Raw genomic sequence first — 22,693 nt, 5'->3', positions numbered from 1 at the left:
TATAGTAAAAAGTTCTTTCAACTATTTTGAATCGAAGGTTTTTCAGTGATTATCCATTCTATATGTTTTTGTTACTAACAATAATAGTCTAAGGTTAAGTCAATTAGTTTGAATAGTTTGAAAACATATTTAACTTTTTTTTTTTTCATTTTTCAACTCTATAACTATCCCTTTCTAATTATTCCTTCTTCTTCTAAATGTTAAGCGCTAGATTTTTTTTTTCTATTAATTCAAATTTGCGATCCTATATTTAAATAAAATTCATTCAAAGTTATAATTATAACTTTATCTCGTATTTTTACCACGAAAAATGAATATGGAGACACAAAAATGATATTAAATGTTATCTTGAGGGGAAAAAACCATTGTTAATCATATAATGTGATAAAAGTGATTAGAGTATTGGTTTTATGTTAAAACATAAAAATTTTATCTATATGTCGTAATTTTATAATTTATTAAACAAATTTTAGTTAAGTAGTTGGTTTTAAGAGTGTAAAGTAATTTATGATTGTCTCTTATTTAAGGCATAAATACCTTTTTGGTCCTCATTTTTGTAGTGTTTGTTGTGGATGGTCCTCAATTTGACAAAATGTTTAAAATGGTTCTCATTTCTACCGAATGTTTAAAATGATCATCATTTTCGTAATTCATGTTTTATTTGGTCCTTTTTTGTAACGTCGTTTAAATCATTAACGGAGCATGCATTGTACAAGTGGCACTGGTTGTAGTAGAGTATATTATGTGTATTGTACAAGTGTGGTAATTAACGTTAATTTTTTCATTTAGGGAAAATTTTGAAATTAGGAAATTTCTTCATCTTCGTCTTTCTTGAGCTCGGATTTGCAGAGGAAGCAGCTAATACTGGCCATTTCATCATTGAATTGCAGTTGCGCTCTTCATTTCAATTTTACAGATTGGACTTTAAAAGATTATACACAATAACAGTACGAATAATACAATCATTAATCTGCCTCATTTGTGTCATGATGATGACATCATTTTCATCAACACCACCATTTGAAAAAATTGCAGCCCACATTATTGGAACCACCACTCTGTAAATCAATAAATCGAAAATTAAAACTAATTTATTATTAACACAAAAATAAAAACATATTGTACCCAAAATTTTCTACCAATCTTCTTTGGAGTTCTTGCCATCCTCAAAGTTGTCATCTCTCCGCAGCTACAAATCGGGGTTAATCCATTTCTCGTTGAACCACCAACAATGCACGAACACGGTTGCCTCAAACTTACAACCAGAGGTCAAGGAAGAAGATTGGGACCGTAACATACCTATATGATGAGATTGCAGGAAGAAGAAGATTAACTGATTAACTGGAAAATTGAAATGAACAGCGCAAATGCAATCCAATGATGAAATGACAAGTATTAGCGGCTTCCTCTACAAATAATCCGAGCTCAAGAAAGACGAAGATGAAGAAATTTCCCTAATTGCAAAATTTCCCCTAAATTGAGTAATTAACATTAATTAGCCATATGGACATTACACGTAACACACCCTAATACAAAGTGCCACCTGTACCATGCTCTGTTAATGATTTAAACGGTGTTACAAGAAATGACCAAATAAAACACGAATTGCGAAGATGAGGACCATTTTAAACATTCGGTAGAAATGATGACCATTTTAAACATTCTGTCAAAACGATGACCATCCGCAATAAATACTACGAAAATGAGGACCAAAAAGATATTTAAGCCCTTATTTAATGTCGTAGTTGGTCAATTTCAACCACTTATTCTCATCCTGTAAAAAGGTAAATGAAAACAACTTCTTACTTTAGAACCGATGGATTGCAACCACTTCTCATTCCGCCAAAAATTCACTCAACTCAAGTTAAAGCAATTAGCAAAATTAAATATTAACTCCAAGAGTTTATGATATAACTATATTTTTTTTTCTTATTTGATTACTGCAAGCCAATTGCAATATAAAAATATTGTTTACATATGTTAAATTTTGAATAAAATTATGTATTTTTTCTTAAAATAAAAATTGTATACATGTAATTAGTCTGAAATTTGAATAAACGTTTCAACATTTCAAAGAAAAATAATAGATATAAAAGTTTTTCAGGAATATAATGTTTAGTTATCGTTTTCTTTTTTAAATATAAACTTATGAGAGACTATAAATAATATTTTTTCTACAAACACTAATTTCATAGATCTTTTTACAAAAATGTTTTTCTTTTTAAATTTACTAAAATTATAACTTTAAAAACTTTACAGTGACAAATCGTATCTATTGTGAATAAGTCGTGTTAACATGATTTTATTGTGAAAAGTCATGTCAATATGAAACAATTTTAATTCAATGCATTTTAAGTTGAAGTTGTGCCATCTTAAGGCAATTTCTACCAAATCTTATTTAAAGTTATATTACCTTGACTTAATCTCAGTTTAAAATACACTTAACTAAAGTCCTGTTACCTTATATGACTTCAGCTTAAAAATGTTTTGTATTAAAGTTGTATTATCTTAAAACAATCTTTTTATAATGAAATCATGTCAAGATAGTACACGTTAACCATATTTGTAATTTTTTTTAATTATCTATTTTAATAAATTAGAAAAAAATACACTAATTTAGTAAAAAAAAAAAATCTTAATTTCACATATACATATGATCCAAACATTAATAACGTAATTTGTGTAAATTGACAAAAAAATACGGTGAGTTTTGCAGATGAAAATGAAAAGAAAATGATACTTTATATTTTTTTTCACTACACCATGTTTAACTTGTGAAATTAAATGTAAAAAAAAATAGTAAAAATAATTTTGTCGCCGAAAATAAACATATTACACAAATATAATAATTAGGCATATTTTAAAATTCCCAAAACTTCTAGATTTAAATATCTGATTAAAAAGAAAAAAAAAAAGACGATTGAAAACAAAGAAGTATCCTACGCCAATGTATACGTTAACCTGGTTGATAGTAACAACAAAATTCTTATATGAAACAACACGTAATGATAATGAGCTCATTTGAAAGAAAAAAAATTATTATCCGTGGTATTCAGTGTAAAAAAATGTTATTTGATGTAATCATAATATAATTATACTTTATGACAATGGGTAGTATTAGAAAGTGTCACATCAATATAATTATAAGAAGTTGATGAGAGAAGTCAGAAAAATAATTGCAAGGTTGAGAATGGGGACTTTAACACAAAAAATATATGTAATGATGGGAATGTGTATTAAACATTAAAAACTTCATTTGTTGTCAACATATGACAACTAAGACAACAAATGTGCATTCAAGATTGGACCTAACTTTTTTTTAAATTATAGTTTAGAATATATTTATATATTTCACAATTTGAAAATGTATTTTAAATTATATTATCTGTAAATACATTTTGGATTACACAGTCCATTGTATGTTATTGAATTTCACGCTATAAATATGGTGAAAAAAGTAATTATAAAAAATTGTGATGACTCTTTGAACAAACCCAAGTTTTTTTCATTCACACCCACCACTCCTCCTATATGCAGTTTTAGTTAGAAAAAAAAAATGTTTTTTCATTTTTTTTAACATGCCAAGATTTTACACTTTACAAAACTTACCTGTAGGTGCTTGTAAATACTATTTACTAAAAGTTATTAGGGGCGCAGGAAGAAGAATGGCTTAAGTTTTTACTATATTTTTTTCCTATAAAGTGCCTTGAAAATTGCTTAAATGGGCTAGTGGAAATAATAATACCTTTGTTGTAGCCTTTGATACCGAGAAGCATACAAAATACGAATGGTCTTGTCCTGTTTAATATCAAATAGAATAAGTATTCAAATAAATCACATCAAAAATTTTATTGTTGAAGTAACCCCTTAGCAACTTCAAGGTCTCCCATCCCTCCCAAATGAAGGCTATGAAAAAAAAAATTGTCCAATAAGCAAAATAGAGACCCAAGTGTAGGAATGCCTAAATTGTGCTAAAGTTTAGAGACAGATGTTACAGTTGGAAATTTTTTAATTTGGTCATATCATAGAAAGTACATCAGACAAAACACTCAAACATGTACAACAACGTTTGAAACATAAATTATCTCCTCCTTTTGCCACCCTTTCCAGATTTGTGGGAAGGTCCAGTAGTTGACGTTGATGCAGTCTCTTGCTTCTTGGTTCTTCCATGATGCCTAGGCACCATCTCTGCAACCCGTAACATCAGTTGCTTTCCTGCAAAACAAGCACGCCCAAAATGAAAACATTACATTTTTGATAGTCATAGTTTTTATCCAATTACAAGAGGATAATTTTCTCATCAATTTGACACATGATGATTACAACCAAAAAAATAACAACGAAATGGCATTTGTAATGTCAGAGACATTCAAAGGAGTAACCGTTTCCAAACATGCATTACAAAAAATATCATCGTTATTCATTAACATCATCCAAAAACAGTAAAACCAGAAATGAAGCAGTAATAGTTGTAATAGCAGTTAACAGATATTACGAAAGGATAGTAATAGTAGTAGGAGTATCCGATGGTGGACAAAAGATTGTAGCTCGACCAGTATTGAGCATATGAAAATTAATCATAAATATTAAGGTTCCATACATAGCACAACTATAAGCAGAATCACATGTGGTAAAATTACTTATAATAACTAAAAAATTCAGTTATTTAAGGCAAAGAAACTATCCAAGGAAATCATTCATATTAAAATCAAAATAGTCATCCTCGTGCTCATAATCTTCATATTCATTAATGTCATCTCCACCTCCTACATCATTATAAGTAATTGAAGGAACCTCCAAATCGCCCATAGGTGAAGCACCACTAACATGTTCTCCAACTTTAGCTAAGATGTCTACATTTGAAGCATCCGAATCTGAATTTGCTCCATTCTCCTCCACAGTCCATTCATAAAAAAAAGCAAGACCATCAATGTTATAGAAATTTTTTCTTAAATCCTTCTTGTTCAATTCTGAATTAGTCATCACATACAACACATCATTCATGGCCTTTTACAATAAACAATCTATTTGCTCATTGGTAGTTGTAGGAAGTGGAACAGTTAACTATAATTGATTAGTTGGTTTAGGAGAGTTAGGAAATGTGTAGCTTACATTCGTGACTTCTAGTACAACTTTTCATTCTGCAGAAAAAAGAAAACAAAATTTTCACTTTTCTCTCCATTTCTCTCATTTTTGGCTTGGAGTACAAGAACCTAAGTGAGATAGGTTCAAGTTCTTCAAGAATTGTGCCTTCCATTCGGTATTTTCAGTAACCTACTATTTGGAACATAAGGTCATTGGAAAACTAATAGACAATTTGAAATTGAGAAACAATTTGTTCAAAATGAATCCGCTAACATATATAGTCTTACATTTTACAATGTGATTTAAAATGATTTTCTGAAGCTAACAGTAATAACCTTTACATCCTAGATGTGATTTTTTTATTCTCAACATAGTTAGTTGAAACATAGAAATAGATGTAATGCAAATGATCAACATGACTTGGATGTCTGTCATAAACAATTCTTCTATGCCAACGACTACCAAAGTATGAGTTTTGAAAATATTAATTCCAAGTATAACTGCACTACCCGGATACCACCATAGCCAGATCTGATTCAAAGCAACATACTGACAGAAATTCATATGGGTTGAAAAAATAAATCTTACGTGACAAGATAGAGGGATTAATAAGTGTCTCATCCTCCTTCTTTAGCAACACCCTCACGCGCCCTCTTTGCATGAAATCGCGAGGGTACGCCTTGTCGATCTGCAATTTTCCATATATTACTAAATTTCGCTGAGGTTAAATAGAGATTGTAAAATATCCAAAGTTAACAAACCTCAATTGCAAAAGGAAGCTTGAGGTAGCTACAACAATCACCGATTTCAGCACAAGTAGGGTTTTCGCAAGCTTTGGCGACTGCGATGCGTCTTCCTTCTGCCATTGTTTTTTTGGAATTGATGTAAACAGGATACATCACAATCCATTTTTTTATGTTGGGCAACTGGGTAGCATCCATTTGTCTGCAAAATCGCCAAATCTAACACTGAACACTGAAAATTTTGCTGTTTGCTTAATGCTATGGCACTCAACCAAATGATAAGAAGGAAGACAAAATGTTAGGGGTGATTCGGGTTGGCTCCCCACAGGTTAGGTTAAAAATGAGTGAATCCAACTCGGCTCACTTTATGGTGAGCTAATAAAATGGATTGACTCACTAACCCGTATAAAAATTGAAAATATTTTTTATCATTTTTAAATATTCATATTTTTCTTAGTTTTTCTTTTGCCATTTTTAATGCTAATTTTTCTCCTATCATATCAAAGAGGATAGATAATTCCTTGATCTGAATGCATAACTTTTCAATATTTAATTTCAAAGGATAATTTTAACTACCAATAAACTGTAGAATGTCCCAATTACAGTAAAAATACCCATAACAACCAAAGCCATTATGAATAGTAATGGTAGCCCTGTTTCCCCAACAGCCCCAAAACAACCACATTCAGTTGTCTTGGTTCTTAAAAGAAGGGTCTGCAATATGGTCTAAATGAAAGAAAGACTTCCCATCAATAGATTGCCCTTACTCCAGCAACTCCACTTGTCACACAAGACGACCACCAAGGAGAATAGATACATTCATTTGATCAAAATTAAGCACACATTTATTTCTACCATTTTTATAAAACCACACTTTCTAGTTATCAGTTAGCATCATCTGATTGAATAAGAAAACATGATTTCAATACCACCACTGCACGAACTTGTGTGCTGGGTGTACCTCCACCATTGTTTAATGTCACTTCTTCTTAATAAAAACTAGTGATAGTATATTGGAGTGTAATATACAATTGTCATTAAGTACCTAAGAGCACAATTCCTCTAGTGTTAGAACTATATCAAAGGTTTCCCTCCTCTCTCTCCAGTCAAATAATGTCTTCCTACTCTCTCCACCTCTTTCCCTATATTCACTCTAATAACAAAATTCTCATTCCCCTGCTGCCAGATTGACATTCTTTCTCCTTGAATAGAGAATGCACATAAATGGGCCTAGTGTGATATGAGCAACTACAGAACCACTTCTTTTACATTAAGAGAAACGTAATGTGATTTTTTACAACATTACAATCCCTACAATATAGAACTTTCACATTGGCAGGTTATGTTCAAATTAAAACCATTTTTAGATGACATATAAAAAACTCAGCATCACCTAATTCAATATTTCCGAAACATAATGGAATATCACTACAGTTAAACTCACAGTCATATACATAAGAGAGGTAATTATTTCTCCTTAAATATAATTAATACAGAGCTAAATATATTTGATACAGAGGATAGGGAAACTAGTGATATTAAGGGGAAGTGAAGAGTAAAAACAAACTGTCAAAACTCGAACGAGATAAAGAAGGAAGTAATGGATTCTCGAGGAAAGCATCAATCTTTATGGGAAAGTAAAATAACAGTGATTCAGACACAACTTACCTGCGATGAGCACCGATGCGGAGTAGGAGCTACGCGAATAGCACGGTTGCGGAGGACTACTGACGCCGAAGATCAGAAGCGAAAGATGGAGATGAATCAGAGGGAAGTTAGGGATTTTTGTGTGATCAAGAAACTGACGAAGGAAATTAAATTAATTTCAATTCTATGTTATTTAATTACAAACTAGAATTGTGCAACGCGGTTATTTTTGAAATAGAAATAAATTCTGTTTCTTTTGGTAATTAATTTTGAGATTAATGAATTTTGCTTTTCTTAAATAATTGAAAGCTAATTAAAAATTTAAAAAATAGATATTAAAATTTAAATAATAATGATAAATATAATTTAAAATAAGAGATATTAATTTTGTCCATGTTATAATTCAATATAGGTTTAAATATCTTTTTCATCTTCATTTCAGTAGTGTTTGTTGCAGATGATCTTCATTCTTACCAAATGTTTATAATGATCTTCATTTTCATAGTGTTTGTTGCGGATGATCCTCATTTTTGTCAAATGGTCCTCATTTTCGTAATTTGTGTTTAATTTAGTTCTTTTTTGTGACACCGTTTAAATCAGTAACGGAACATTGTACAGGTGATACTGTTTGTATTACATTGTACTAGGGTGTATTAAAAAAAAGAACTAAATTAAACACGAATTGCGAAAATGAGGACCATTTGATAAAATTGAGGACCATCCGCAACAAACACTACAAAAATGATGACCATTTTAAACATTTGATAAAAATAAAAACCATTAACAACAAATACTATAAAAATGAGAACAAAAAATATATTTAAATATTCGATATATAATTTCTAACATGTGCAATGCATGAGAAGAACCACAATCGAGTAGCATAAAATATCAACGCTTAAGGAATGCCACAAAATACAATCTCTAATTAAAGCCAAGCCCAAAAAAAAAAACCAAGATCGAGTGACTACAAAGCCAAAAAAAAAAGTGCATTGAAGATTGGACCACAAATGGGGTCTTTCTTCCTGCACCTCCAAAATTTCTTCTACACTTCCAAACTTTCTTTAAATTCCTATAAGACCTTTGACCATTTAACAAACTCCGCAGACACCACACCCCCAAAATTATGTAGACTTTCGGAAGTCAAAATATATGACTTTCGAAAGTCAAAATATATCACCGGAAGTCAACTTCCGAAAATCAAAAATCATCACCGGAAGTCGACTTCTGGAAGTCAAAAATCATCACCGGAAGACGACTTCTGAAAGTCAAAAATCATCACCGGAAGTCGACTTCCGGAAGTCAAAGTATATTACGGAAGTCGACTTCCGTATATAAAAAAATTATATATTTTATTTTATTTAATTTTTTAAAATACGTATATAAAATTATAAAACATTTAAATTTAGAAAAGATTACTTTAAAAAATAATAAAAAATAATAATAAAAATACTAAATAAAAAATTGAAAAACAAAATTAAAAAATAATTTAAATTCAACTAATAAAACTTTAAATAATTTAAAAATGAGAAAAAAAAATATACATATATATATATATAAACCGGAAGTCGGACTTCCGTATATATATATACAATCGGAAGTCGACTTCCGATATTAAAAATTATAAAACATATATATTTTATAAAGTTTTATTATTTTAATTTAAATTATTTTTTAATTTTATTTTTACTTTTACATATTTTATTGATATTATTATAATTATTTTATTTATATATTTCATGTATATTATTTTATATTTTATTTGAATTATTTAATTTTTTCTAAAATATAAATATTTAATTTTAATCAAATTTTAATTTTTTTAATTGTATATTTTTTTATATTTTTAAATTTAAATTTATTTTTATATAATTTATTAAAAATGTAATAAAAATACAAAAGAATTAAAAAAATGATATTTAAAATAACATATATAAATAATATATAAATAATCAAATTTAAAATAAAAAAATAGGAATATTCTTGAAAATCGAATCCTAGTGATATATAATTTATTTTAAATTTGATTATTTATATATGTTATTTCAAATATAATTTTTTTAATTCTTTTTTATTTTTATTAAATTTTTAATAAATTATATAAAAATAAATTTAAATTTAAAAATATAAAAAAATATATAATTGAAAAAATTTTAAAAATTTGATTAAAATTAAATATTTAAATTTTAAGCAAAATTAAAAAATTCAAATAAAATATAAAATAATATACATGAAATATATAAATAAAATAATTATAATAATATTAATAAAATAAGTAAAAGTAAAAATAAAATTCAAAAATAATTTAAATTAAAATAATAAAACTTTATAAAATATATATATTTTATAATTTTTAATACCGGAAGTCGACTTCCGTTTGTATATATATACGGAAGTCGGACTTCCGGTTTTTATATATATATATATATATATATTTTTCATTTTTAAATTATTTAAAGTTTTATTATTTGAATTTAAATTATTTTTCAATTTTGTTTTTCAATTTTTTATTTAGTAATTTTATTATTTATTATTTTTTTATTTTTTTAAGTAATCTTTTTTAAATTTAAATGTTTTATAATTTTGTATACGTATTTTAAAAAAATAAATTAAATAAAAAATATATTTTTTTTTATATACAGAAGTCGACTTCCGTAATGTTTTTTGACTTCCGGGAGTCGATTTCCGGTGATGATTTTTGATTTCCGGAAGTCGACTTCCGGTGATGATTTTTGACTTCCGGAAGTTGACTTCTGGTGATGATTTTTGACTTTCGATGATAATTTTTGATTTTCGGAAGTCAACTTCCGATGATGATTTTTGACTTCCGGAAGTCATATATTTTGACTTCCGGAAGTCGACATCCGGAAGTATTTTTGGGGGTGTGATGTCCATGCGTTTCTTTAAATGGTCAAAGGGCATTTTGAGAATTTAAAGATTTTTTGGATGTGCAGAAGAAATGCTTGGAGGTGTAGGAAGAAAGACCCGAATCCGGCAACTAAGACCACAAATGTGCATTGAAGATTGGACCTTGCTTTTCTCTTTTTGGATTTCGACAACACATTCATCCTGATTCATAATAAATATAACCTCATGCAATTGCATCTTCATGGGCTCATTCGCGGATAAGAAAATATTTCTTTTACCACCTCCCTATGGGTGTAGGAAAAGTATAAATTATTCTTAATTTCAGAAACAGAAAAGTAAAAAATATATTTCAATTTGTGTGATTTATAATACAGTTTAAGATAAAAAATAGTTTTAGATTGTACAAGAAAATATTTCATATTATATAATTACATAATCTGAAAATACATTTTAGATTATACAATTCAAGATAACAAATATATTTTAAATTGTATAATTTAGAATATATTGTATATTTCACAATTTAAAAATACATTTTGGATTACATAGTCCATTATATATAGATTTCCCTATTAAGGGCCTTTAGAATTGCTTAAACGGGCTAGTGGAAATAATATCTTTGTCGTAGCCTTTGATACCGAGAAGCATAAAATATATGAATAGTAAGTTGTATTTATATAAAATTATTATTCTCTATTTATTATTATTATAAATTAATATTAATTAATAAATTATATTATTTGTTATTATCAAGTATATAATTTATTAATTTTATAAATGATATATAATTTTAGGTTTCTCATAATAATTTATGATAGAGTTAAATTGTTCGATGAATAATATTTAATGAATTTGACTATCGCGTATCGTCTCACACCACTTCCAGCCAGTTGGATGGATTCATTGAATACATACTTAAATATACTATATTTTAGTTAGATGGATTCATTTGATATGCGTACACAAATTTTTAAATACATACTTAAATATACTATATTTTATATCTAAGAATATTTTTTTCAAAGAAATTATATTAGGATTAAGAACTATTTTCTGTTAACAAATATTTATTTCGTGTAAATTACATTTTACAAATGCTTAATTATTTTACCACGTAATCCGAACCTTGCATATACCATAGCAACTTTCATAAAAGCATTATTTACTGCCTTCTTAACGTCATGTATTCCAGAAGACAAACCAAAAAAAGAAAAGAAAAGAAAAGAAACTAATTTTGGATAAATTTGAATCATTTAAAATGAAGTTGACAAGGGCAGAAAAAAGAAGAAGAAGAAGCTAGATTGTTCTATTTGTAGGAAAAAAATTTATTAAAAACTTTCAAAATAGTAACATAGTATTGAAATCAAGATAGACTATTATCATCTATCAGTATGTTGATTATATCATCACAAAGAGATTTGATTCATAAAGAGAACCTTGTAGAACTCAAGTATTTAGCAATTAATTGGATATGACAGATTAAGAAGTTGGACAATAATTAGAAAAAAGCAAAGAAAACTTATATCCAATTTGAAATAACCAATAATTATTTTCAACTTCTACAGGGGATATTTTCAACTTATCACAGTTCACAAAGCCATCAAAAGAACAATAATCTATAATCTATAGAATAACCAATAAACCTCCTTAACTGTACCATCTCACTCTTTCAGTGAGAATGAGTAGAAATAAAACCTAAGCTACTAAACGCTATACTGAAGGAATCAAAGCATAAAAAGAGAAAAAAAAAAGGTACTAAAGCAAAGATATGGCCAAATTCAATGATCTCAACAAGCAGAATCATTCTGAGGCTTAGGCACAGCTTGTGCACGTCTTGCCTTTGCATCATCAAGATAGTTCTGATAGATGTAAGAGGCAAAACCCCAGAGAGCCAAAAGCATAGAAATTATCTTCACCCCATTCATCTTATCATGAAAAACTATAACAGCAGCAATAGGAGTAACAGCTAAAGAGACAGTGCTGATAACATTGGAGTAGAGAGAAGATACTAGGAAGATCAAGCCAACAACACCAACAGAACATACCTGCCATGCTATTGCAGTCCAAACCAAAGTCATTACATAAGCAACCTGTCCTTTCCCAAAACCCTCCATTTCTCCATGCATAGTACGCCATTCACCACTTGCAAATAGGCCTATCACAGCAGCACTAGTGGCTACAAGAGAAGTGTAGATTTGCATTTCCAAAACAACAGAAAAAGTTTCCTTCTTCAGAACCTTCTCAAATGTCAGTTGCATGAGGGAAAGCAAAAGAGAGTACCCTGCAGAAGCTCCAAGGGTACATAGGAAACCAATAAGGTACTTTCCCTTGGAAAGACCTGATGGTTCGTGTGAGTCTTCGTTAATAGCAAGGAGTGAAGCAGAGAAAGTGAGAATCACTGTGGAGTTTATAATCAAAGCTGTGAACTTTTGAGCATTGATAAAATATGAGAAAACTGCATTAAAGGCTAATTGTGATGCACAAATCAGCGAGTATGTAGAAGCCGAGAGGTACAACAATCCAGTGGAGTACATCATATTGTCGGCAGCAATTAAGACTCCTAGAACAAAATATATCAACACTATAAATTTGATGGAAGGTGCAACAGAAGTTGAAGCCTCTTCAGGTGAACGAATTGTACATAATGGAATGAACAAGAGTGGGAAGGCAACAGTTTGAACCAGAGTAGCCATCCATTTACTATTTCCACCTTGATCATAATAAAATCTTCCAAGGATAACAGCAGCAGATTGACCTATGATAAGAAAGCCTATGCTGAGTGCCACCAGAAACCACCATTGACATCGCTTATACTTATTAAATGCTAATTCAGACATTGTTCCACGTGCAATCATCGGTTCTTCATTGTCTGTAATTTGATGCAACATTAAAGTTAGGTTTTCATTAAGTACTTTTACAGAACCTCAAGAACATCAAATGAAAAAGACAATCCCATTTAAACTCAATACACAAGTATAGCTCTCTGCACCCATGTTAATAGTTGAATATGGGTATATCAATGTTCATCCACATGGAAGAATGATTTTATAGCATATATGCTGATAAAGACAAAGCAAATCAAATCTTTCATACATAGAAAACTAACTCCAAACTTAATCCACAATAGATTTCCATGATATTGAAATTGAAATTGTCAACCACCAACCTTATTTCACTAACTGAGATCAACTACATGGATTATATATACAACATCATTGAACTCAATTAAAAATCAAAGTCTAAGTGATATTATACAATTAATTTGGAACTTTATACTAATTAATTTAACGGCAACCTGAGTCACCACGACAAGTGATAAGGATTCTAAACAAACTCTCATCTTCTCCTTGATAGTTTCCCTAAAACTACTAAACCAATTATGTTCATTCCACCACTTTTTTTTTTAACAAAAAGAAATCTTAATACTAACCTGTGAAGTAATTGGATGTCAAAACATCAATGGTGATGTAAAAGTATCCTAATAAACGTATAAAAGAAACCAAAAAGCCAACCGAAACTGCAGATACCAACTCTCAGTCATACATACACAATCACACATAAAACCCGGAAAAGATAACAAATTTGGGACCAATCAGAGCTACACATGACATCAACAAAATGAAAAAAAAGAAAAGAAAAAGAACTGCATACCCATTGGCCATGACGACTCAATCAAGAAAAAACATGAAACCAATAACAGAAAATCATGATTGAAGCAAAACCCATATATTATCTTCTATCAAGTATGAGACTTTGATCGAAAAAGGAGAAAGAGGTACCCGTCATGTTGTTGAGAAGCAGCGAAGAAGGTTGGGGGCGACGAGGGAAGAGGTGAAGAGAGAGAAAGGTTCAGCGATTAGAAGAGGGTGGAAGGGAACATTTTTACGATGAATGAGTGAACATGAGAGAGTAAGTTGTCATAAAAGTCATAAAATGAATAGAATAAGATTCAAAGGTTTAGGTGTGGGAATGGCAATTCTCAATCGCACGTTACAGTGGAAGAAGCTATGAAGACCACGTTAAAACCTGTTTGGAGAAAATAACAACAGAATCACCAAACCAGAAACACTGTTTTGGGGGCACACAGATTAAGATCTTCCTCGTTGAGGTTAAAAAATAAAACCTTCTAATCTACTTAGAGAATTAATGTTTACTTTATGTAGTAAGATGAAAATAATTTTTAAGAATGAATAGATGTTTTTTAATATGAAATTATATTTACAAGAAGCAGATTGATATACAATTGTGGAGTTAACATTGACTTTTTGACATTTAAGAAATATTTTAGTAAGATGCATTTAAAATAAAACATTGAAAATATCTATATTGACAAATAGAATTATTAGATGGAATTGGATTACTCCTTTTAACGTTATTCGCAGAACGTTAGTTGATAATTTTAAAACCATAACTAATAATATTTATTATATTCTATAAATGAGTAGTTAGTTATAGAAAAGGAGATATAATACTAAATTATCCCTTCTTAAGGATCTGTTTGTTTCTGAGTCTGGAAAGATAATATGGAGAGAAATCCGTGTTAAAATCGAGGGTTAAAAAGATGTTAAATTATGAAAAACGATAAAATTTTCATGGTTTAATTTTTCTCTCAATTTTAATTTTCCATTTTGAATTTTTTATATTAAATTATAGAGATATCCTCTTTTTTGTCTATATTTCAAAATACCAATTTTCACTCTTTAAAATATAATTATTTATTAAATCTTTTAGAATTGATCGTTATTTTTACAAACTTTTTTTTAAAATTGTCTATCTCTCTACTTTTTTTTCTATTTATCAACAATTATTCTCTCATCTTTTCTGATATATTTCACTTTATTTTTAATAAATATAATTTTATTTTATATATTAATTTAATAACATTACATTATCATCACATACTAATATAATATCACGTATATTTAAAAAATGTGTACACACAAGAAATGTACATGATATTTATAACATAATAAATAATTAAAATGAATAATATTATAATTATAAATAAATAATTTTAATTTTAATATCTTATAAAATAAACTAATTTAATATTTAATAATTAATGTTAAAAAAGTATCTAATTAATTAATTTAATTATATATTATTAAATTAATATGGAATATATTTAATATCAATAAATATATTTAATCTATTATTTTCTTATTTACCACATTTATCAAATTATTTATAAACTTTGAAAACATTTTATTTATTTTAATTTTTAATTATTTTTCCCTTAATACAAATAACTCCACATAGTCTGTCTTTTCCCTGGAATCTATTATTTTTCGATTCATCAAATCCACTACAGAAACAAACAAAGCATAAAGAAATATTTGCTTGCAGTATTTTAACCCGTCTTTCAATTGTAATTAAATGCAATTTAAACCTATAACTTTTTATGTTGTTTTGATGTATATAAATTTTGAAAATTTCAACATAACCTATTATTTAGTGATCACGTAGATATTTGTATCTAATAACATGTTATATGCTATTTTAAAGCCTTTGCTTACATCATATCACTAAACTGCAGCCAAAACCATTTTTCTTTTAAATGAGTTTAAAGATTAAACTTAAAATTCGGTGCATTTTAAATTGAAAATAAAAACTTTTGCAGAACTGGTCAAGGCCATCTCATAACATAAATTGAATTATATATATATATATATAATATTATTTATATATCTTACAATAAGTTTTGTAAGAAAATCAACTGTTATATATGTAACAGTATAAAGTATAACTTTTTACAAGCACTATGAAGTGCAATTATATTGAAAGAAGTTTATAAAATATAAAACACCATAATTAGAAAGAGGACCAAAATTATGATTTTGGATTTGTTGTAATATTATGTAAAATAGGTTTGAAGTGATAAGAGGTGGTGCAGGGTTTAGTTATTTACATTTGCTCCAAAATACACAAGCTTTTGGTAGAGTCACTTCACTTGTTTGTAAAAGAAAGGAGGAGAGAGAGAGAAATGGCAGTGAGGGCCGCCGTACTCCGCCACATTCGTGTGCCACTCCAGGCCGTTCCAAAACTTCAGCCATGGCGTGCCATGTCATCACACGGCGACGATCATATCACCAAAGAGGAGGTCATCCAAAGAGTCCTCGCCGTCGTCAAAGATTTCCCCAAAGTCGATCCTTCCAAGGTTTCGCTCTTCCTTTTCCTTCCATACTTTCATTTCTTCCATCCTTTGTTGCATCGCTATTGACAAATAAGAAAAATTCGAAATGGGTATTCTGAATCGTGATCTGCTGATTTCACCTAATGGGTTGTCCAATTGTTTGAGAAATGGGGAATGAATGTGGCTGGCCTTTTGTTTTTTTATTGATTTGGGCAAAAGGGTTTTCGAAAGTTTGGAAATTTAGCTCAATTAGAATCTGGGTGGTGTTTGGGTTCTTAATTGCCTTTAAACATTTGGGGGTTGATTTAGCTATGAGGATCTTGTATCTTCCTGAAATATGACATTTTTTTATCAGTAACTATCCAGGTGGTGTTTACATTCTGTTGTCATTGTTAGTGCGAAAATGAAAAATTATATTTCTTAATTGTTATTACGCTGATTTAACCTATTGATGTTCCCCGAGTTTAGGTCAGTACTAACCTGGGTTGTGATTGTAAATTGTAATCTTAGTTAGTGTGAAAATGCGGAATGGACATTCCAAATCTGTATTCTGTTTATTGACGCCAAACTGTCTTCTCAAAATATGAAAATTTAACGAAACCATCTGACTTGTTTTTCTGCTTTGTTGTGTTATGTGAGACTGTGCATTGTGATCCGTTTATTTTGCCAAATGGATTTTACCATAGTCTGGAAATCTAGTTCAGTAACCATATGGTTGTGTGAAAAATGCAGCTCCCAAATTACTAATCTATTCCCCAAAGGTTCTTCCCAAAGTTTATTAATTTAGCTCAATAACCTTCTGGGGAAGTGCCTGTTATTGTTTTCAGCTGATTGTTCTACTGAGACTGATGTTATAGAAAAAACTAGATGGGACTATGGCATGGTGTAACTCAAATTTTCTTCTATACTGTATTTGACTATGATTTCTGTCAATATCTTCTTAAATGGGTGGCCTGGTCCGCAGGATTCATATCAGTATGAAGTGGGGGAAGGGTTGGATTGGGGGGAATTGTTCTCTATGTGGTGTGTGTCAGGCCTTACCTAGTAAGATATTTGGCTTCTGTGTTACTTTTTTATCAAAATATTGATTTAGATAACAAGATTCATTTAATGAAGCATAACTTATGATAACAATATTTTGACAATTTCACTAATAGTGGGTTTAGATAAGTCATTTTAAGAGGGTAATTCATTTTTTTAGAGAATTTGAAATGCTTTATGACAAAATATGTTGTTTGATAAGGAATTTTGAAAGAAATTGAAATTCTAGAATTTCATTAGAATAATTGGATTACTTAAAATTAAAGAATTTCAAATTCCACCAAATCAATAAGAATTTGAAATTCTTCTTATTCTCAAATTCTCAAATTCATATTTTGGTCCTTGTAATCTGGGTTAACTAGGCTTGAGTACATTCAGCTTGACTTGACATGAAATTGACTTGATCTGGGAGTGGGCTAACTTAGCTAGAACTGGGCCCAAATCACATTGATCAATCTGATCCAAGGCCAATGCTGTTGGACCTAGGGCTCGACATACTTGGCTCAAACTGAGCCTAGACCGAATCAACTCAATCGAGGCTTGGGTCTACTTGGCTTGACTCTAACCCAGGTTGGCTCGGCCCAACCTTGCATGAGTCTGACCTTGCTAAATTGAAACACTTTATCCAAATAAGAAAATTATTTAATCTAAATTTGAATTGCCTTATCCAAGCAAAACATTTGAAAAATGAAACAATTTAAAATAAGATCAATTTAAATTCGATGTATTTGAATGTCTTAGAAATTGTGAGTTTCCCTTTTCAAACACAAGGTAAGATTTTTAGAGTTCCCCATTTTTTATTTTTACATAGCACATATTCCCGGGCAAAAGGTGAAAATAAAATGAAAAAGGCTTTCATTTTTATGAAGCCATTTTGAGTTTGATGTGCCAAGGAGTGACAGACTGGAATTTGGAAGACTGTCCCCTTGATTTGATGCACTTTTTTCTGTTTTTCATCTTTTATCCTGGCTCGTTTTTAGCTGAATTCTAGGTAACTTTCTCTCCCTTAATAGAGTTAAAAATATAAGTTCTGATAGACAAAGCAAATTATGGAATTATAATGGGTTAAATATGTTTTTTAGTCCCTAAATTTGGATGTGAAATTGGAATTCATCCTTGTCTAAAACTTTGATATATTTAGATTCTTATATTTTAAAAATGAATAGATATAATCATTTTAATTCAATTGTGCTAAATATCTTTAAGGTGTTAAATGGCGTTCCAGGCTATCATTTGAACTTAAACGTGTCAAATGGTCTGAACAGTTCAAATGTCAACCTCAAACACCATTTGACATATAGAACATATTTAACACAGTTGGATTAATAGGATTGTATCTATTTACTTTTTAAGTTTGAGGACCAAATTGTATCAAAGTTTGAGATAAGGACGAATTCTAATTTCGCGTCCAAGTTTAGGCACTAAAAATATATTTGACCCAATTATAATTCATTTCCCAAACATCCTGGTCCATAAAATACCATTTTCTTGAATAATCCTTTTCTAAATTCAAGATAATTTCCTTATCGGGTTCAGGATGGCCTTCGTCTTGTCCTTCTTCCCACTTGAGTCTAAACTCTGGACTTCAAATTGTATCCTGTAAGCACAGTGAGGAGGTTGCTGGGGGCATTGTGGCAAGTTTGTTTTTGAAATTTTCGTTGATTTTCTTCATCTCTCTCTTTATTGGTTGAGAGAGGGCTTAGGGTCTTGGAAATGAGGAAATGTGTGAACTGAAAAAGTAATCGTGCATCTATTCTTGATTTAAAGAGGATCAATCAAATCAAGCTTTCCTGAAACCCCACTTGGTGGGAGATAAGAGAGAGGTGTAACAAAATATGAACTGTGTAATACACTTTTGATTCACTGCAATGGATTCTTTAATTTGATTGCACCGAGTGTTGTTCCGTTTTGCTATTGCTAATGCCATGCATGTTGCTGTGTTTACTGGTTTGTACTGGTGGTCAGGTAAATCCAGATGTCCATTTTCAGAAGGATCTGGGTTTGGATAGCTTGGACAATGTGGAAATTGTAATGGCTCTTGAAGAGGAGTTCAAGTTAGAGATCCCAGACAAGGAAGCTGATAAAATTGATTCCTGTAATCTTGCTATTGAGTATATTGCTAACCATCCCATGGCTAGTTAACTAATATGTCTCTTCTTTTTTTTGTCCTATTTCTCTTCTTGTTGAACCCTTGAACCTTCCCCTCGTGTTTCTCATCTTTTCCTTTTCTCTTTTCAATTGGAGTCAAGGAACTGCTTGTTTACAATAATGGGAATTGTTCACAGATCAAAATTGCTACTGCTTTTCTACTGTAAGCTTTTTTCAGCCATGCTAAATCTCTGATATTATTCACTCAGATATTCATCTTAGTTTTACTTTTTCATCTGTCTATCTTTTTGTCTTACCGTGAATGTTTTAGTTTATTGATATACAGATTTTATTGTTAGTTTAAAGATATAATTTCTTGTGAATAAAATTTAAATTAATTAATTTTTTATTATGATGGATGGTTTGATGTGGTATAAAAAAAATATTAAAATCATTAACATTTTGAATTTTATTGTCTTATCAGCTCAAACCGAAAAGTAATGGATGTATTGCGACTTTAAGTTTATATATATATATATATATATATATATATATATATATATATATATATATATATATATATATATATATATATATATATATTTTACTATGTAAAAGTTTGTTTACTTTATTCAGCACTAAATAAGATTTTTATTTGCTTCTAACAAAATTTTAGATGCTATTTGAAATCATATTTTCAAGAAAAGGTAACATATATTTTCTTATATTTATTCCTTTTTATCTTTTAAAAATATTTATTAATTTTTCTTGTTGTTTTTCTATATAATGTAAGTTTAATATTTGACTTATTTCTTTCCATTTCTTTTTTTTATGTTATATATTTTATTTTAAGGTTAAATATTTTTGTGCTTGGTCAACATTCACTAAAATTGAAATCAGTGATCTTTTAGAACTTTTAAGTTAATTTGTCCTCTGTTTAAAAAGGAGTGAATTTAGTTTATTTAACCGTTAAATTTATATAACGACTAAATTCACGAATTTGTGAAGTCAAATATACGTATACAAAATAAAAAATATATTTAACCTTTATTTTAAATATTGTAATATTTATTTTATTATTAAATAAAAATTCAAAAATAATAATAGTAGATTATTTTTTCTGTTATTCTCATTAATACGTTAAATAGCATCACCAAAAAATGTATACATCCGCTTAGGATACTATTTTTACTTAATTATATTTTTTTAAAAATATAAGATTAATAACAGAAAATATCTTGAAAAAAATATAATAACTGAAACTAAAAATTACAACTGAAATAATTCATCTATATAAACAATTCAAAAAATTACAAACACATGAAAGTTTTTTTTTTTTTTTAAAGTAATAATGATTTAATAAGTTAGCTTACTAGTTTTAAGCTACGAATATTAACACAAACTCTATTTTAACATACTAACATATTAGTTTCTCATTACTTTTCCGATTACGTTTTTCATAAATGAAAATAAACCTACTAAAATTGGTATATTTATTTTTTATTCCCACTTTTTAGAATGCAACTCTTTTCCTGCACGGTAATATATTTTTATTATTTTTATTTGTGTTTAGAAATAAGATAAGTCGTGAAACATATTGTGATCTTATGTATGTAGAAATTTTCAATCGAAACACAAATTATGTATTATAGTTTTTTATTCATGAACTCGAATGTTTATGGTGTGTTTTTTTCTTTTTTTAAACAGGTTATTTATAATTTAAAAATCATACCAACCACAATTATTGCCGACCAAAGCCAGAAAAATAGAAAAAAAAAGAAAAGAAAAGAAGAAGCTGAAGTGCATTTTATTGAAGCATGAATGAACTGATGCATGCACGTTGGTCAAAACACTTATTGCTCCTACAATTTCTTGGCCGAAAATAAACGCGTTCAATCATGAGTGATGTTGAAAAAAGAGAGAATATTCAATCAGTTTAAACAAATTAAAATATCGTTAATATCCTAACATAATTTAAAAATAAAATAAAATAAAGTAGTGTAATTAGATTAAAAAGAATATAAAAAAAAAATGTTACTTTGTAACATGGTATGTTAAAACTTTATACCATTAACTATTTGCAATGCCATAATAGCTTCTTGTGAAGAGTAATTTAGAACAACCTCATCATCTTCTATAAACTAGGTTAAATTTTAAAAATAGGTTTGAATCAACTTCACAAGAATGCAGAAGCACCGAGAGCTAATACTACAACAAAAAAACTTTATTAACCATAACACTAAAAGATATGATATGAAAATGATATTTGGAATATTATTGAACCATCTAAATTATTCTTTTTAGGATTTTCTATAAATGCTTTGAGGGGGTCTAATAAGAAATTAGGGTTGTACATATAATGGTTTATTTGATTCATGATTTTCAAATGTTTTTCTTTAATCTTGGTGGGAGAATGTCCATGGTGTTTTGTTTATATATATATATATATATATATATATATATATATATATATATATATATATATATATATATATATATATATATTATCTTTTATTTTTCTATTATGTATAAGAATTATTAGGATAATAAAATGGTATTTTTTTGATATATTTTGTTGTTATTATGAAAGAAGATTAAATTGTTGTTTTTGATAATTTTTACATTAGAAATGTTAACGAGACAAGTAGGGTACGGGGAGTAGCTTCTCCGTATCCTATCTGTTGGATAAATATTTGCTTCGTACTCGTTTCTATATTTGTGTGAGTATCTATTATACAAGTATCCACATGTTTTTTTAATATCTGCGGGTACCCACGAGTATTTACAAAAAAAGTTAAATATTTAAAAATATATTTTAATCATAAATTCAAATAAAAATATAACACATAATATTCATAAATTTCAAACAAAGTCCAAATAACCCATATAAGAAATTTAACATATTCAAAAATACATAAAATTTATATTTTTCACTCGTACAAGAATTTGTAATATTCATGTAGAAGTTCAAAAAGAAAGTAACTAATATACAAAAGTGTATTTTTTTTTTCACGCGGACCGCGGGCCAACCCGTGCGGACTACGGGTTATTTGGGCCAATGGACTCAATATCTCAACCCGTTCCTCTT

General features: G+C 28.9%; 3 protein-coding genes across 3 annotated transcripts; 1 reads left to right on the top strand and 2 right to left on the bottom strand.

The window, feature by feature from the left end:
• Positions 1–3,781: 3,781 nt before the first annotated feature.
• Positions 3,782–7,725, bottom strand: LOC114183252 (signal recognition particle 19 kDa protein-like). The gene is made up of 4 exons (XM_028070190.1): positions 7,497–7,725; positions 5,847–6,030; positions 5,674–5,773; positions 3,782–4,215 (listed from the first exon to the last, which is right to left on the bottom strand). Exons 2-4 carry the CDS (start codon positions 6,024–6,026, stop codon positions 4,082–4,084), a joined length of 414 nt encoding a protein of 137 aa, XP_027925991.1. The 5' UTR covers positions 6,027–6,030; positions 7,497–7,725; the 3' UTR covers positions 3,782–4,081.
• A 4,142-nt stretch (positions 7,726–11,867) lies between these two features.
• On the bottom strand, positions 11,868–14,459 carry LOC114183150 (probable purine permease 11). The gene is made up of 2 exons (XM_028070057.1): positions 14,123–14,459; positions 11,868–13,212 (listed from the first exon to the last, which is right to left on the bottom strand). The coding sequence occupies exons 1-2, from the start codon at positions 14,127–14,129 to the stop codon at positions 12,131–12,133; spliced, it is 1,089 nt and encodes a 362-aa protein (XP_027925858.1). The 5' UTR covers positions 14,130–14,459; the 3' UTR covers positions 11,868–12,130.
• Positions 14,460–16,212: 1,753 nt separating this feature from the next.
• Positions 16,213–19,875, top strand: LOC114185816 (acyl carrier protein 1, mitochondrial). The gene is made up of 2 exons (XM_028073743.1): positions 16,213–16,500; positions 19,483–19,875. Exons 1-2 carry the CDS (start codon positions 16,327–16,329, stop codon positions 19,657–19,659), a joined length of 351 nt encoding a protein of 116 aa, XP_027929544.1. The 5' UTR covers positions 16,213–16,326; the 3' UTR covers positions 19,660–19,875.
• Positions 19,876–22,693: the final 2,818 nt, after the last annotated feature.

This window comes from Vigna unguiculata, chromosome 5 (assembly GCF_004118075.2).
Source record: "Vigna unguiculata cultivar IT97K-499-35 chromosome 5, ASM411807v1, whole genome shotgun sequence".
NCBI lineage: Eukaryota > Viridiplantae > Streptophyta > Magnoliopsida > Fabales > Fabaceae > Vigna > Vigna unguiculata.
This window is presented reverse-complemented; position numbering and strand designations above follow the sequence as displayed.

Coding starts and splice junctions, on each gene's coding strand:
- LOC114183252 (XM_028070190.1), bottom strand. CDS start 6,026: ATGGATGCTACCCAGTTGCCCAACATAAAAAAATGGATTGTGATGTAT. Junction 5,774..5,846: donor AGCTTCCTTTTGCAATTGAG/GTTTGTTAACTT, acceptor GGAAAATTGCAG/ATCGACAAGGCGTACCCTCG. Junction 4,216..5,673: donor TAATCCCTCTATCTTGTCAC/GTAAGATTTATT, acceptor CTTGTTTTGCAG/GAAAGCAACTGATGTTACGG.
- LOC114185816 (XM_028073743.1), top strand. CDS start 16,327: ATGGCAGTGAGGGCCGCCGTACTCCGCCACATTCGTGTGCCACTCCAG. Junction 16,501..19,482: donor CCAAAGTCGATCCTTCCAAG/GTTTCGCTCTTC, acceptor ACTGGTGGTCAG/GTAAATCCAGATGTCCATTT.